This window comes from Ambystoma mexicanum, chromosome 14 (assembly GCF_040938575.1).
Source record: "Ambystoma mexicanum isolate Mex_15411 chromosome 14, UKY_AmexF1_1, whole genome shotgun sequence".
In the NCBI taxonomy this organism is placed as follows: domain Eukaryota; kingdom Metazoa; phylum Chordata; class Amphibia; order Caudata; family Ambystomatidae; genus Ambystoma; species Ambystoma mexicanum.
In genome coordinates this window covers 211163977-211181952 of record NC_090940.1, presented here as the reverse complement: position 1 = coordinate 211181952, position 17976 = coordinate 211163977, and the positions used below count along the sequence as shown (strand labels likewise).

At 43.2% G+C, this 17976-nt stretch overlaps 1 protein-coding gene across 6 annotated transcripts in view; it reads right to left on the bottom strand.

The window, feature by feature from the left end:
- The window catches only part of NIN (ninein), a 429800-nt gene that overhangs the window by 107398 nt on the left and 304426 nt on the right, over positions 1-17976 (bottom strand). For all 6 annotated transcript variants that reach the window (XM_069638956.1, XM_069638957.1, XM_069638959.1 and 3 more), the window contains 3 exons: positions 4027-4152; positions 3809-3878; positions 2008-2217 (listed from right to left, as the gene is read on the bottom strand). In XM_069638956.1, coding sequence (XP_069495057.1) covers positions 2008-2217; positions 3809-3878; positions 4027-4152 — 406 coding nt within the window. The remainder of the gene's footprint in view (positions 1-2007; positions 2218-3808; positions 3879-4026; positions 4153-17976) is intronic.

The window sequence follows — 17976 nt, the reverse complement described above, 5'->3', positions numbered from 1 at the left end:
GGATCGCCTGAGCAAAGCACATACTCGATCTTTCCCATCACGAGGCGACAGTTCCGTTCCAGCTATCAGGTTTGTGATGGTTAAGTCTTAACAAGAAGTCTCTTGCCTTTGAGGGCCTGATGCATTCAACAAACAAACACCAGGTTCTGTTTCACTTAAACTTTGTGTGACTGCTTCACCCCTGGGTCCCCCTCTTCTGGGCGCAGACGCTTCAACTGTCGTATTCAACAAAACAAGTAAACGGCTCCTTTTGTCAATGAACTTTGGGTGATGACTTTTCACTCCTGGATCTCCCTCGGCCGGGCTCGGACCCAACTGACCAGGGGGAATATTCACTTCCCTAGTCTTCTTGCCTTCACATCTTAATGTCTTTTTAAACAATTCTTCAGGCTTTCCCCCTGGTTGCCGGCTTCCCTCTGCCAGGTTCACTCTCGCCGACTTTTATAGACAGTTCACTTTATTTCGGGACGTTAGACTTTGTCCCCTTTTGTTAGCATTCCTCCACCGGGTTCACTCCTGCCAACCTTTGCACCGTACTGTTCATGTATTACTTTTCACCATGCAGGATTCATTTTCCTTAACTTTCACAATCATCTGTCGGTCAAAGACTTTCAACGGTACAGAGGATTTTACAAGACCCCTGTATGACCACTTTGACCTCTCATCGCCTCTTCCCAAGGCCTTCTGGTTACGGTAGTCTCTTATCGGTTAATCGCCCAGCGTTTCCCTCTTTCTCAATAGTTCCTTTAAATCTTTCAAAGTTCAAATTTAGCTGCTTGCTACTTTTCGTTCAACACAGTCCGGTTTCTTATTGACTCTCCTCTCAACTCACCGGCTGTGCTGAACTGCTTGCTTTCTTCTCCTTCGAGTCAAGGCTGGCACCACGGAAACCAGCGTCTCTCCCCAGCTTGGTTATGACCCTCTCAGTATTCGCTGTCTTTTGCCTCCTATTGAACTGCTGTGCTGACTTAGCCCTCACATTGTGCGGTTTGCCTTGCTCGTCCTGTGCTCCACCTTTTAACCCCGTGGCGTAAGGAAAGGGCTGTCAGGTGTGTGTGTGATTCTGGTCAATTGCCTGACCCTTGTATTGGGACATGGCAGGTAAACGGCTCCGGTGTTAGTCTGTTGTCTTTCGTGTTGTGAGAAAGGGATTGTGTCAGAAAAGGGGGGGGCGCAGTGTTTTGGATTATCCTACGTGGTAGGATGTTAAAAAGGTGTACAAAGAAGGGGGATACCGCGTCTCACTCCCCAATGAACCTCCCCATCCAGGTGATTCTCACTCACTGGTCCACCCCCAGAAACTGGATCCAATAGCGATGGCCGTTGGCCCTGGCCACCTGGATGACGGATCCCTGGGGACTAGCGAAGGAGACACCTTCAGGTTTCTCACACACCTTACACTTCAAGTAGCCACAGCTGGTTCTTGACCTTTCTAAAATAATCCCAGAATTGATCTTAAGATCAGTGCTAGTTAGTGAATTTCATTGGAAGAGCATTAATGCATGGTGTTCCCCAACAATGCCTCTGATGTTCTATCAAAAGCATGCTTCATCTGCACTTTCATAAGTGTTTCAATGTTTACGCATGTATATTTTGCCAATTTAATCTGGTCAAGCGAATACACAGACGACCACAAAATAAAAAGGACACGCTTTTGCAAATACAGAAAACAATTGGTAGAATGGCTCTGGTCATTCATGTTCAATGGAGAGGAAATTACACTTTGAATGTTATTTTCATTATAACTCAACTTCTACCTCTGTTTGACATCATACAGAATTAAGAGAGAATTTTCAAGAAGTGATGAATTCTCTATGTGCAGACATTGATGTTCATTCTATGTATGGACATGCAGTCGCCTGTTTTAATTACATCAAGAGGACTTCGTTGCTGGCAGAGCTATGGCGTGGGCCACTACAAACGACTGTGGTGCGATATAGGATTGCCTTCTGGCATGCATTTTAGTGATAGGGTGCTATGGACATTCACGGGTGAACCAGACATTACCTGTGTTTTGTGGTTCTCCAGCTCTTCCTTTAGCTTCGATCTCTCCCTCTCCCATTCTTTGCCAGCCCCTTTCCTTCCCTTGTGTCGGAGAATGCCTGCATTGAGCTGTCGGTTTAAATCCTGGATGTCTGCAAGGTTTTTGGAGTTCTTTTGGCACACCTCGTTGTTCTCAGACTCCAACTGCTGATTTCTGACTTTCAATTCTGATACCTGCGGAAGAGTGGAAAACAAAGATGTTAGTAGACCAGTCATTTCTACAGACCCCATGATGAATTAGGTACAAATCACTGTATGTTCTGACTACATCTGTTCAAGGGGTTTCCTTCACCCCATTTGTTTGTCCAATGAGGATCAGTTCCATTTGATTCCTTTGGTTTCAAGAGCAGCATTTCACCTTTGGGGTTCTCTAGACCCATTTATGAGAACCTTAACCTTTTTGCTCCTTCCGTGGATTCATGATAAAATATAAAATTCAAGAAATACAAACTAGAAGTTATAACTTAGAATATATGAAGTAGCACACCAAGCTGTTTAATATAGGAGGATGCTCTTGTGAGCGAGCCCACCGGCAGCACAAATATTTTTCGTTTAACCCACTGCCACCTCGGAAGTACTGTGGCTGTGCTGCTGTGTTGGCAAATCTCAAGTTGGTGCCGCTGCATCCCAGGGAACAATGCTACAACTGCCATATCCACAATGTCTTCCAGAGGTAGGCAAAGTACTAATAACAGGAGTAACTTCAGTAACTGCAGCACCTACATTCTTGAATCCAGCCGCATTAAAAAAATCTTTCAGAAACTGTTACTGCTGTGAAACTCTGCCCCTTCAGCTACCAGTCATTTGCCATGCTGCATGCCCACTGCTGCACATGCTATAGTCAGTGCTGCATAGGTTTCCATGAATTGCAGGGGTTCGATGCCGCTACCTTTCCTTAAGAAAGCCACAAAACAACTGTGTTAGGAGTCCATCCGATAAAACCTTTCAAATTCCTAATCTATTGGGAAGCAAAATTTGTGCGACTAAACAAATCCTGCATCCAGCTTAAAGGGGAAGGTGAAACACCATACTGTTTTGCAATTAGTTTCTGGAAAGACTGCCAGGCGCTACTTACCAGAGATGCCATTGTTTGTCTTCTTAAAATCCATGTTCTCTTCATTTACTTTTCATCTGCTGGGTTAAACGTTAAATAAGGAAACTACAATGCTGCTGCTGGCTATTTTGTTGGATTTACTTTCTGATTAGTTCAATTAGATTGGGGCCACTTGACTGAGCATTTAAATGTTTACTGTTCGCAGGGTTTTGATTTGGTTATAACGGGCAAGAAATATTTATTCATTCCGCCACCCTGTCTTTTTCTTTCAATTTTGTCAAGTCATTTTATTAAGGCAAAATAATTAAAGTGCTGGGAAATTATATTTACTTTATCTGTGATATATGTGCTCTGATTGCACCAGTTGTTGCCAGATGTTCTATGATGAATTTTGCTACTTCTCTTATATTTTAATAGCAATAAATGAAAAAAGGATCACCTAAGATTGTTAAAAGGGACTGCATGTGCTGTTTTTGCACCTATGAAACAGGTGATGAGATGATGATCCAAATTAACAGATGTAGATAACATCTTGTGTCTGTGCCTATCTTCTTTTAGTTCTGGCGACGGTGGGGCGAGGCATTTTTATCCCAAAAGCACGTACAAGTTGAGCGTGGCTTGACTAAAACCGCTTACTAGTTATGGAAAATCATTTTAGCAGGACTTTTGAAGACCTGCCCCCCCCCCGCTTGTCATGTATTATGAAAGTACCTGTTTCTTAAGATGTTCAACCATCTTCTGTACTGCCAGTTTTTCCTTTTTCACGGTCTCTATATTTTCCCTAAAATGTAAATAGAAGCGCATTATTCCACAATATAGTTTAGGTTGTGTTAACAATGCAGTCAGAAACAGACTCTTTTTGCAAGTTCATTGCAAAATGTTACTTTATTCTTCAGCCATTGACATCCTTGATATATTAACATTCTTACCACATTTCTTCCTGGGAGGAATAGAGTTCTTTTAATCTTTGGTTGTAAATACTAGTTTCCTCTTTAGAGTTGGCAAGTTCCTTCTTCAGGACAGAATTTTCTTCTTTAAGCTCCTCAGTTTCACATCTGAAGCAATGAGTCAAAAATGAATATAACCACACCTTACGGTGGAGAGTGAAGCGCAACATTGAGCGTATCCCATGCAAGCAGAGAACAAGCATTTCTCACAAGAGATTAGGGTCCGGTGCATGCAGTTTTCTAACTTTCATAAACTCTTTTTTAATCAGCAAGTATCTCCGAAATTAGAACTCTCATTCACGTCAGCCAAAATACACAAACATTGGTTTATCACAAGTATATTTTTTGCAATATCCATGGCCTACCATACAGATATTAGAACGTACAGTCATTTCACCTCCGAAAAACAAGACAAACTCTCCCAGCAAAAAACAAAAAGGTAGTAGAAATACTCCAGCTGAAAATATGAAGTGATGGACACGCAGGAGTCTGCCTCCTCCTTCCTCCCAGACAGCTTCACTGATATGTTCTGATCTGTGGTAGCACCAGAGCAGTGCTACATAGTCGAGCTCTTATTACTGCTGGATCTGTAGGGGAACCGTATGGTAAAAATGCATCTCTAGGTGCAAAGTAGAGATATATGTTTAGATTGTTACTCGCCTACAAAATACCACCGTTGGACATGGGATGTCCCATCATCCTTTTACTTTCAATAGTGAGTAAAATACTCCTTCAAGAGCCTATCTAAAGTCCTGCCTACTGCGTCTTAACGTTTTCCGATTATTAAAAATGCAAACTCCATTATGATGGCTATAGGCTCAATTACACAAACCTCTGATCTTTGAATGGCTCCAAGTTATGTTGATTTTGTGAAACACTACAGCAAGTTAAAGAATGCATTTCTTTTTTGAAATATAAAAAGACAAAATGGGTGTCTGTTTAAACAATGGGAATAAAAAAGCCAATTATTTTACTCTTTTTAGTATTTTACATCAGATACAGTGCTTTAAGTGGGATATGAAATTGAAAAGGCACAGGCCTCCAACTAGGAGGGTGGCATTGCTGGGTGAGGCCTAAAGAGGGCAAAGCCTGACTCAAACGACAGAGACATTGCAAACGTGTACATTGGTCACGCAGCATGGGCTCAGGTTGTTTTGTTTAGTATGCATTCAGTTCGCACATTATAACTAAATCTCTGGCTCGTTTGCAAATAAATTGGTCTGTAAATAAATCAGTCTCACTCAGTATGTGACAATTCAATCAGTGAGCATATGACCCTCATTTTGCAAACCAATCACCTATGAGAAAGGGGAGAGGGATACAGCTCCAATGTAGGTTTGCATAAAACCAAAGAGCATTTGGGAATATAAATACAGCAGGTTTGTATCCGACACACGTTTGTGATAGTGATTCATCATTTTCTGTAATTTTAGCAGATCTGGATGCTATAAAAAAAGCATGTACAATAGTGTATCATCTTGGGTACCATATCCCAGTGTCGGACAGGCTGAGGAACCCTAGGTGATCCTATGAAGGATCTGTAGATTCTTAGAGATCTGCTGGAGTATGTGTACTTTCATTCTGGATGCCGATATTCAGCCTGGATTCAAAATTGACAAGATGCCAGGGAGTACAAAATATTTGTATCCAATAGTTGAATACAGCACAGTGATTAGTTAAACAAAGAATCCTGGCCTTCAATCCATGCTAAAAAGCCTCAGCCTGGGCCAGCTGCAGCATGCCCACAGAGAACTTAAGATGGGATTCTAGCTGCTACGGGACCCACTTGCCCTTGTTCCATGCTCGCCGACAACCTCTCCAGGCTCACCTTCCTCTCAATATGCAGATCCCAAGCCCCTTTCTGAAAAGAAGGGAGTGGGGAGAGAAGGTTGAGGGTTCATATTACTAAAAGCCTCTCACAGAAGAATAATGCCAAAACTGTTAGCGTGTGCAGATAAAGTAGATGAAACGCATGGAATGGACGAGTGGATAAAATGAAGTGGATAGCATGACAGTGTGGACGGAGTGGATCGAATTAGACGACCTGGATGACACGGATGGACTGGATGGAACTGGATGACACAGTTGTAGTAGATTGACTGACCACATGGATGGAATCGGATGACATTGATGAAACTGGATAGTATCTTTGATAAAGTAAATAGAACTGGATGGAATAGATAGAACTGGACAGGGGGGATGAAACTGGACAGAGGGGACGAAACTGGACAGAGGGGACGAAACTGGTAAAAGCAGACTGAGCAGATGGAGCTGATGGAACGGATAGACGGAATGGAGTAGATAGAATTGACAGAACAGGTGGAACAGATGGAGTAGACTGAATGGATAGAACAGATGAACTGGAATGGATGAGTTGCACAGAATGCATAATTTGGATAGAATGGGCAAACTGGATAGAATGGACGAACCGTATAGGATAGACGAACCGGACACGATAGACGAACCGGACACGATAGACGAACCGGACAGGAGTGAAGGAATAGGTAATAGATGGATGGAACGGATGGAACAGATGGAACAGCTAGTGTGGATGGAATGGCTAACGTAGATGGAATTGATGAATGGACAAAGTGGACGGAATAGACAATCGGTAGAACAGATCGAATAGAAAGAATGAATGGAATGAATAGAGTGAACAGAGGTAGAATAGATAACATGGATGGAATAGATTGAGTAGACGAAGCAGAAGAAATGGATGGAGTGGATGAAATGAATTGGGCAGAATGGAATGAGTTGTATCACTCTGCACCCTGTTCCCCGTGTTGTTGCTATATATCTGTAACGCCCTATATATGCTATATATCTGTATCCCCATATATACCTGTATCGACCCCTGTCCCGATATATCTGTATGTCACTATGTCATCCCTACCATCCTGTTTCGCGTGCCTGGTCTCGGGCGCTTTAAAGATAACCACTATATCACACCACTACGCTCACTCTCTACTATACACCATAATTCAACTAGAACACAGCTCTACCCCCGATAATTCGGCCTTGCTGTTCGCATACAAATACGGCCACATGAACACCTCATCACCCTAATAAAATGCAACTAGCCCAGCACATTCCTGCCTAGCTGCTCACACAGGCGTTCCTCACGCCTAACGCAGACAGAATCCAGTCTGGGTGTCCACCCAGCAGAGAGCACACATCCAACTGATATCCTCAGCACCACCTATCGCTAGGAAGCAGCTACCATCCGACAAAATTACACCAGCTGCACACATACCCTGTGCACCCATGCACCTTTCGACTCCATCTCTCTCTAATGACCTGAATTACGGTTCCCGAGGGCGTTCAACCTACCAGTGCTTTGAGGTCATACCAATGATACATAAAGCGCTATATAAATGCCAAGTAACATTACGTAACATAACCAAGGGTCTGACAACATGCCACAAGTTGTGCTTTATAAATACCACTTTATTATACTATAATAAATTGCTATTAGTGTATTTTAGGATACTTAGTCACAAATAACAGTATGCAGAGGTAATTGGAGACATGATTTCTGGGTATTGGTGACCCTTGCACCAGGAGAGCCGTTTGTTTAGCTCTGTGTCTGCAGTTATATGCCATCACCCCAGGCACATATGCTGCTATGGCGCGGCAGCAAAGTTGTATAAATCCATGAAATCAAAATGGCTGCAGTGGTATTAGCACTGAACTGAGCATGGATACACAATAACATTATAATTCATGGATCGAGTGCTCCAGATAAGATTTTGCCTTGAGTGTATTTTACTCCCAGTTTTTAGAATTAGGGAGTAAGTTCAATTTCAAGAGAGTAAAAATGTGTTTCCTCGTTCGTAACAGAGTAAAGAAAGTGTCTGACAACTATCCAATTTGTGCGTAAAATTAAAACTCTGTTCGAAAAAAATTAGTTACAAAGAACTTGTTGACATTTACTATCCAGCTTCATCTTCATTATACTTGGACACTAAAACTCTGTTAAGAACTACTAGAGATGCCAGCTAGTTACATCATAAATCAAAGTTCCTCAACTCTACCAGCATCGCTTCTCTGCCTCTCAGGCCTACCTTTGCTTCCTGGCACTACCGGCTTTACAGCCACTGCATGTTTTTGCCTCATCTCTCCTTCCCTTTGCTACTATATTTCCACTGGTCGCTCACTTTCTGATGTTCTCCCTCTAACCCTTAAGTGTTGCTATGCCAGGTTTTGAGGTCTGTTGCTCTGTCACTCTGCCTCTGCCATTTCTGCATTCTGCTATTGTTGTTTCCCTCCTACATTGTGCTGTATTGGTTGATATAACTCCTCTTCCTCTCATGTCATTACCCTGGCGATGTCTGTTTTTTCCTGTTCTCTGTTGTGGTTGCTACTCCTTTTGGTTATCTTTTTGCACTACCCATTATGTTATAGGCCTGCCTTTGTCTAATCTGGATTTTCTATTTCCAGCTCTCCCCGTCTGCTGTTGATCTGCGTTTTCTTATTTTACTTTCTCTGTATGTCTCTTTTGCTCTGCTTCTAGCCCTCACTCCTATTGTGTGTGCATCCTATTATTTACCTAGGTTTCCCTTCTCACTTTCTTTGTTGCTCTCTTATGTAGCTCATTGGTCTCTTTCTTCCTGTTGCTCGAATTCCTGTTTTGGATTGTATAATACGTTCTGTTCTCGCGGCCTCTCCCCTCACCCCCACTTTTGTTCTGCTGTATTGCTTAGGTTCAGAGTTGCTTTTTCTCGAATTGTTGTCTTTTGACATAGCACCAAAAAATATTTGAAAAGCTGAAAATGCCTTTTCCATTTACAAATTGAGTGAAGCTTTACCATTGGGTGCTCTTTTTTTAGATGTGTGCAAACCTTCTTTTGGCCATAGAGGTTTGTCTCACCATATGCAGCACTTGCTTGAATGCAGATGTTTTAACAGCACTGTATGCCATTACAAGTATAAGAGCCCAGATGAGATGTGTGGTCTGAGCCATTACATGTTTAGCAGCCCTCATGGGATGTGCTTCCTCTGAGCCATTACAGGTACAGCAGCCCTGATTGAATGTGCCTGTTCTGGGCCATTACAAATAAAACAGCCCCTATGAGATGTGTGTGTTCTGGGCCCTTACAGGTATAGCAGCACTGCTGAGATGTGTGTGTTCTGGGCCCTTACAGGTATAGCAGCACTGCTGAGATGTGTGTTCTGAATCACTGAACATTTAATAGTCCTTTTGAGAAGTCAAAAGCTAAATCAGCTATGTTACAATTTAATGTTATCTGCATCTTAAACACACACCTCTGATGCAGACGCATTAACTCACCACTCACCTATCAACAGGCTTTGAAATAACATGTTACACAATGATCTCTGCAGCGGGGTTATTGACTCACTGAGCTACCTTTCCCAACAGTGTGGTGACTAGGAAAGGCACATAGGGTTAGGGCATTGACAGTCCCATGTGAGGCTTCCCTGACATAACTGGCTTGTCAAAAGCCCTCAGCCTGTTTTGACTATCCTTCATGAGCCAGAAGATTCATAATGAGGCTTTGAAATCTGCTAGATTTGTGGCAGTGGGGCTCAGTAATCTGACATGGGAGAAGCAGAAGTTTTGAAAAGTGCAAGCCCGAGAAGGAGAGATTGAAGTATATGACAGAAGTGCCATCTTCTCACACTGTCTGCCAGTGTACATCACACCAGTTCAGGAGGATGCCGGGAAGGATCTACGTGAAGATACCAAAATGTTCACTGCAAGGTCGGAAATCTTGCATGTAAAACTTTTAATGCAGGGGGAGACCCCCCCGCAACCTCAGTCCTCCACATCCACCCACTTTAAAAACCCCATACCTTCCTCCCCCCCCATCTGTAGTTTTCCATGCAAGGTTTTCTAGTTTTCTACCTCACAGTAATGGGACTCAGTATTTTGTAGTGATACCAGTGGGAAGAGCTCAGACACTGTTCTTGCTCGGTACTTTAGCTCGCTGCAGAAAAGGCCAAAGCGTGTTCATGCTTTGTCATTACATCAGCTCTTAAGAAATTCAGGTACTGTCCCAAAACATAGCAATCCTGCTAAGAAATGTGGGCATGATGCAATCAGCCCTGCTGTGAATAATTGCCTCTGTGCCATGACATGCGTATAGCAGCTCTGCTGATAAATTAAGCTACTTTGCCTGAATATACAGCAGTCCTGTTCAGAGGCACCAGTACAATCTGTGCCACTGAATATATATACTGCATCCATCATACCAGATTGCTGTGGTCAGAAAGGTAGTTAAAGTTCAGACCACATGCCCAGCTATTCCTTGCTCTCTAAGACAACAAACTATGTACAGTGCCCTATCATGCATGCACATGCACACAAACACATGCAATTTTAAGACTATAAAACAATAAAAAATCTTCATATAGAACACTAAAAGCATTTCCTTCTCACAAATGCCTAACAAATGCTTGCTCGGAGGCTCTCCTAAAACTTTAAGACATCAAGAACCCCAAGTCATTAAATCCAATTGATGTACTTCAGTGATGGAAAGAACACAAAGTATGAAATACTGATGCTGCTACAAATGCACTGCCTCTATTAAAGCAGAGGAAAATGAAGCACACATGCAGGCCTTGCTTAAGACAATGTTCATTATACACAACACAGTGTTGAAAAAATAAACAGACCATGACTCTTCCCAGTTGCCTCTTTTAAGGAATGGTGTGGATTGCTAAAGTAAAGAGTGGTTTTGAAAGCTGCTGGAGGCCAGGCTGTCACCAGTGAACTCCATGATTTATAGGTGTGCGGATATAAATAGCCTTCGTTTGCAGGATGAAAGGAAGAATTAAAAGGGCCTTATTGCAAGATTTCTTCGTGTGAAAAGGACTAATATGCCCCTTATCTGGAGGGCTAAATGGATCACTCAAAACAATCAATGACACTGGGGTTATGCTCAGGGGTTGCTGGATTGCAATTTTTTCCTGCATTATAGAGTACGGAAGCAGCATGCCAGAAGGAAACTATCCTTTCCAACACAATTCCATCTCATCGGCTTCTCGCCTGACTGGGAAGAGTCAATGATAGTGCCTTGGTGAAGCGCATTGTGCTCAGGGGGATGCTACGAGGCGACTGTCAATCACTCAAATGTTTTATGAAAGAAGGTGGTTATTTTTCAAGTGGCCTCCTGCTTAGTTGCTAAGGGACAATTGGAGAATAAGAGCTGGGAACTGTAATCAAAACATGTATGGTCTTATGCAGGGCGATCTCCCTAGTAATCTGGGCACCAACTACTGTCTTCCAAGACCTCCTGACTTGTGGACATGCAGAAAACATCTACTATGATCACTTTTCAGTGCAGCAAACTGCCGATACAGGAATGAGAGCCACCATTGTGCTGCTTTTTCCATGCATTTCTAAAAACGGGCAAATGTGCCAAAACCTTGCCCTTCAGATTTTGGAATAATGCTATCCTGTAGCAAAAGGATTCCCCATGACAGTGCACCATGTGGAAACCCTGGTGTGAGCAAGTATTACGGTAGATTTCTTTCTTCGTGCGAAATCTCCACCGAGTCCCCCAGCACTGTTTTGCTGTATTTGTTTACTAATTCCTCTGAGTGGGAATCTTTTTCTCCCACTCACTCTCCTTTTTACTCTGGTGTATGGAACCTTTCTGACCACTTTTTGGTATTTCAATTTGGGGGTCATGCTTTCCTCCAACTTTCTGGCATCTACATTTTACTAAAGCAGCACACGCCACCCTTCTGTGCAGTGTTGCTGGGAGCTCCTAGAGCTTCCCCTCCATTGTTTCTTTATTTTCCGGACTAGCTTGTAAAGTTAGCAGGGCAAGGGGATACTTTTGATCGCTTATGGGTTTTATTTTTCGAGATCAGCACACCCCACCTTAAGTGGAGTGCTGAGAGGAGACAATGTATCCATTTTCTTGCCTCACCAGCAACTTTGCGTTATTGTGACAGGTTCATCTGTTCAGACTAGTGAAAGTGTACCTTTTGCATGACTGTGAACGTTTATCGCAGGATGTCTTTCGCAGCTGCGTCAAGGGACTAAAGGGACACCATTTACCCAAAATAGTGGTCCTACCTTTTTAATTCCTGAACAAGTTATATTGTCCTTTCTGTGTACTTCTAGCTTTCTGGGTTTGGGAGGATTCTCTCATCTCTGTCTTCACCAGGCTTCCCAAGGAAAGCCCACAAAGGGTCTCTTGAGTGACTGGCAGGGCAGGAAGAAGGGGGGTGACCGAAACGCCCCTGTCCTTTGTCCTGCAATGTGCCTGACAAACAAGTTCAGACTGGGAGGTAACCCTACACGCCCCTGCCGCCCCAAAGGTTTGAATGGTGCATGGGACACGATTGGTGGACTGAATAAATTCCGAGGTCCTGGAGCTGAAACTCAGGAACAAAAGATTCCAAAGAAGGACGAAGCAAGACTCCTCCAGCAACTTACAATGACAGGCAGAGCATGTTGAGTAACCACTGCTGTCCCGACTTCCTCCTAAGCTATAGGGAAGTTCCGATGAGGACACTTCCTCCCATGGACTGGTGGGCCTAACCAGTCCCAAGAACTACAATTTGCGCCAACCCTGGAAGAGTTGTGACCTCCATGGCCTGCATAATCCCAATACCTTGGGGTCCTGTGCTGCTCCTTTTTGCATCATCTCCAGAAGCGCGGTTTTGCCTGCAACTTCAAGGGCATCCTCCTAGACCTGCATCTACTTGAATTGGCTCCTGAAGGTCCCCTCACCAGAGGTGAGAAACTGAGAAGAGTGGATCTCCGAGCTTGAAAAAGGCAACAACAAGCCAGAACCACGAATTTCCTTTGCTGGGTGTCCGTCTGCATGAGAACCAGATCTAAACTCCCCTTCTCCTGTTGCATAGACAGAGAAACCTGTGACTAGGTCTGCCGCTGCCTCACCGCTGGAACCATAGTGATGTAATTGCTTCTTCACCTGAAGGTACAGTCCCTCTCCTGGTATAACTTACCTGGAGCCTACTTGCTTACTCCTGTGACTATGGGGGCTGCAGATAGCTTGCATCTTGAACCCCCCCAGGTCCACACATAGTTACATTGGGGTGGACAACCCACTGTGTTCTAGCGGTTAAACCACCTGCGTAGGACACTAGTCCTTGGGGAAATCCTTCAGGGAGTCACCCTAACCTCTCTGAACTTCTTTTTAGCCAATGTTGTTGGTTGCCTGCAACAGTAGTGAATCCTGCTGGATACCATCTCTTTGAACACTATACTTTGCCTTCCCGTCTTTTCCCTGCCTAACCGCTGGTCACTAGTGGCCCAGTGAACCATCTGAACTTTAAGTGACTCAAAACAGATAGGGTTAGACTCTTCAGACAGGCTGGGGTCACTCTTATAAAGAGTTTGAAAAGTTTGCATACATGTTTCAAGTTGGTTGATTAAGTGATTTGTTACCCAAAAAGCTATTCTAATGTAACTACATCTGCGGTGTATTATCCTAAGAATTATACGTGTTTAAATACGATTCTGTGTGTTTTCTAATACTAACCTGATCTTTAAATTACAACAATGTGCCTTAGTGTATATAATAAATCTTCATTGTATATATAACTCTACAGTGTAATAGTGTTTTATTGGACCAAGGTGTACCCTGAGTTCTGTGCACCTACTACAGCCCTCCTTCCTCCCCTTAGGTTAAGACTGTCTGCTCATCCATTGCCACCAGATCAATGGGTAGTTCAGGCAAAACGTAAGAAGTGTAACCCTGTTTACCCAAGGTGGGCCTTCCGAAGATCAATATGAGAGGGTGTTAAAAAAAACAAGGCATGGGCATGTGGGGTGCACCTTGAAAGAAAAAAAAAAAGAAACTGGGGTCTGGGTGGTGTCAGGGATGAGCCAAAATGCAAGAAAATTGAAGGCAGTGACTCTGAACCTCACATGTAACCCACATAGAAAGGGGGGAAAAGAAATGTAGCAGAGTCTGCAGAGGCATGCAGGGAGGCTGGGGGTGCCGGCCAGTGGTAAACCGTGTCTTCATTCAACCTGGCCAAAGGCTGAGGCTGGCATGGAGAGTGATCGTGTGAGGCTTTCCAGCAGGATAACGACCCACAGTAAACGGACCCCAAAACGTAAGCATTTGTTTAATTTCTTGCCTAGGGGGCTGCACGCACATTTTTCCACAGTGGCTTTGTGTATATTGCACAAACTGGCTTTTTTGTTTTATGTATAGGAAGAACAGTGTTGAATACCACCTAATCGGAATGAAAAGTATGTATAACAAGGCACATTTTCACCAATTTCTCCAAAATGACCTCTTTCGAATGGTTTTGAATTGAAGTTGCATTAATTCATTGACTCTGCTAAAGTATGCAGATCTAAGCACTGAACTTTAATGCTCACTAGGCTTCATGCATATCTAAAAATCACAATGATTAGCTCTGCCGCAATTGCACACGGATCTCCACTACTCTAATCTCTCTTGTCAGGAGCCATATTAAAAGTAAAAATCAACTACATTTTAACAATTTCCAAAGATGGAGCTCATTTACTGAAAGATGGAGCTCATTTACTGAACATCTAACATTAACCCTACCAATAATTTTCTTAACCATGGCCCAAACTAAGGTTGCACCCTGTCCCACACTCGACAGAAATACCAGGTTACGAGCCAGACTTCCCTGCCTCTACAAGCCAAACAGTATCAATAACAAGGATTTAAATCTCTGCTCCAACTATAAACTTAACACCTTGCACCTTGAGCAAGCCTCTACACGAATGACTGTGTGCTAAGCCTAAACAACAGGTACTCGCTTTTACGGCACTACAGAGACTACCCACCACAACTTCGATATCGGGAGCTCTGATTAACGCCAGATCTGTAGTGGCCCACGCCACTGAAATAGCCGACATCTTAACATCTGACCACCTAGATCTTCTTGCGGTCACAGAAACCTGGCTGCACGAGGCAGCAGGCACGGCACTCACAATAGCTATACCGGAGGATTACCACTTAATCAGAATGGACAGACCTAATGCCAGAGGAGGTGGCTTTGCTATTATCGCCAAAGCCAATCTCAACATAAGACTATGAACCCTACCCCTTCTAAAATCATGTGAACTACTTACGGCCAAACTGTCAATATCCCCTTATCGCACCTTAAACATCCACTTAATATATAGACCTCCAGGTCCCATCGGCACATTTGAAGAGGATCTAACCAGCCTCCTAGCAAACAATACCAAAGACTCCTCTCAAATACTTATTTTGGGTGACTTTAATTTAGGATTTAATGATATAGAGGAAAAACAAGCTCAAGCAATAGCAACTATGCTCGGTGAACACGGCCTAAACCAAAAAGTCCTCTCTTCAACTCACGACAAAGGCAGGACCATAGACTGGGTAGCCACCTTGAATTGTCCCACCATCATTACTAAAATCAGCCCCCAACCATGGACTGACCGCTATCTAATAGACTTCTGCCTAACACTAGATAAAGAAATAGCCAAAGATAAAATTATGGCAGCTCCTCTCGCCACCAGATCAAAGACAAATATGACTCCCGAGAAACTTCTACCTCTTCTCCTCCCCACTATTAATGCTCTACCAAGCAACTCCGAACATTCTGGTGAATCTCTACAACAATAACATGATTAAGGCCCTTGACACCATTGCGCCCTTTAAGCTACGTAAGAGTAAACAGCAGGCCCATCTCAATGCCTGGTTTACCCCCCACCTTAAAGAACTAAGATTGCAAAAGAGAAAACTAGAAACTATATGGTGACACTCCCCAACAGTCGAAAATAAACTGCAACTAAAACTCTTGGCTAATAAATACAAGAAAGTAATCATCCACACTAAAAAAGATCTTTTCAACGAAAGAATCTCAAATGCCAGTTCCAACACAAAGGAACTGTTTGTGATCCTGCGAGAACTAGAATCACCCAATCCTCCTCCTGACAACCTACCTAAAGACAAACAATGGTGCACCAGCATCCAGAACGCCCTAGCCAACAAAATAACACTGCAATCTAAAATTGCCTTAAAAAAAAAAAAGCCTCCTTGCCCCCTAGTGAGACGGTAACTACCTCCTCTACTAACGGCAAGCCCAGCCTACCACCATTTAAATTTACCCCAAAGTATCCATACAGGAAACTGAAAAAATGATTGCATCCTTGAAGCCGTCCAACTAATGCCCCGCCCAAATAATCAAGAATGCTGCAAGAGACTTAGCCCCTTTCATCTCCAAAATAATTAATGCCTCCTTTTCATCCAACACTGTCCCAAGTAATTTAAAAGTCATGGGTTTTACCTCTTCTCAAGAAACAAACGCTAGACCCCTCCATCCCGACTAATTATTGGCCCATTACCACAATCCCTTTCCTTCACAAGAAAATAGAGTAGCCCATCTTCAATTTCAAAATTATCTTCAGAATAACCAGCTCTTGGGCTCCCGCCAATCCGGATTCAGACCACAACATGGTACGGAGACGGCATTAATTGACCTTAAGGCACAAATTGATGAGCTCAACGATCAAGGAAACACTGCCATGCTGCTCCTCCTTGATCTGTCGGCAGCCTTTAATTTGGTGGACCACGCAGTCTTTTACAAGCACCTAGCATCGGCTGCCCACTTCTTGAGTGAAGCCATAGCCTGGATCCAATCATCCCTGGGCAACAGAACTATGCAAGTCTTCTCCACCTCTGCATCGGCAGATCCCATTCAAACTGCATGTGGCGTCCAACAGGGCTCTTGTGTCTCGCTAACAATGTATGATATGTTTACCAAACCCTTATTTGACAAATTGGACAGACTGGGTGTCACCTACACGAACTACGCAGATGACATCCAGATCCTCATTCCCCTTTCGGGCAATTTCATCGCAGATACAGCCTTGGTAAATTAAATATACATTCTCATTCAGGCATGGATGGCAAACCATGGCCTCTGCCTTAATGACGATAAAACTGAAATCCTGATTCTTGGCTCAGCCTCCAATCTAAAAACCTTGACACAAGGTATTTCGCTTTCAACATCGACTGCAACATAATTGCAATAGCCAAAGAAGTTGAAAACGCTACGCTTCTACCTCGACTCTACCCTCACCTTAAAAAAACTCCCTGGTCTCATCGACCGCCTACACCTGTAAACTTATTAGATCTTGCAGGCCATTCCTCACACAAGCTTGCAGGCCATTCCTCACACAAGCTAGCTGCATTATCCTAGCCAACGTCCTAATATTATCTAAACTTGACTACTATAATGCCCTATATTTAGGAGCCAACAAATACATCAACGACAAAATCCAGACATTGCAAAATAATGCCCTTAGAACGGCCTTGAACTTCCCAACTAGAGAACACTTATCCAATACAAGGAGAGACCATCATTGGCTCAAAATAAGCGATTGCAACCTCTTCAAAACAGTATCATTAACCTTCAAATGTCTAAACAACGCAGCCCCACCTTATCTCACAGAAAGAATAACCAGAAGAACTCCCATCCGTCCCTCCAGAGCGGTCAACTACCACTGCCTACAAATACCTAGATTTAGGTTAAAAAGAACTGGTGGAAACAGCTTCTCAGTTAAAGTTGCCCAGTATTCGAATGCTCTCCCATCTGAGCTTAGAACAGTTCCGTCCCAGTATAGCTCCATGCACAATACCCTCAATTGGCTACGATCTAATTACCACTATGACTAAATGACATGTATTAGCCTAGAATAACTTTGCTACTATTTATTTATTGACTTTGCTCTGAATGTATGCTTGAATGTATGAATCTGTCCTCACCTTGCAACTAAGCTATAAGAATCCTTGCATTCTGTTTCACCCAGTTACCTAAGGGTTGGGTGCGCCTTACAAATTAATAAACAAACATTAAGGTAGGGGCTCATGGTATCAAACCTTTAAAGATATGCATTTAAAAAGAAGATTTAGGATGTCAAAAAAGCATTTGTGTTATATATGACATAGGCAGTGAAACTCGAGGAGCAACACC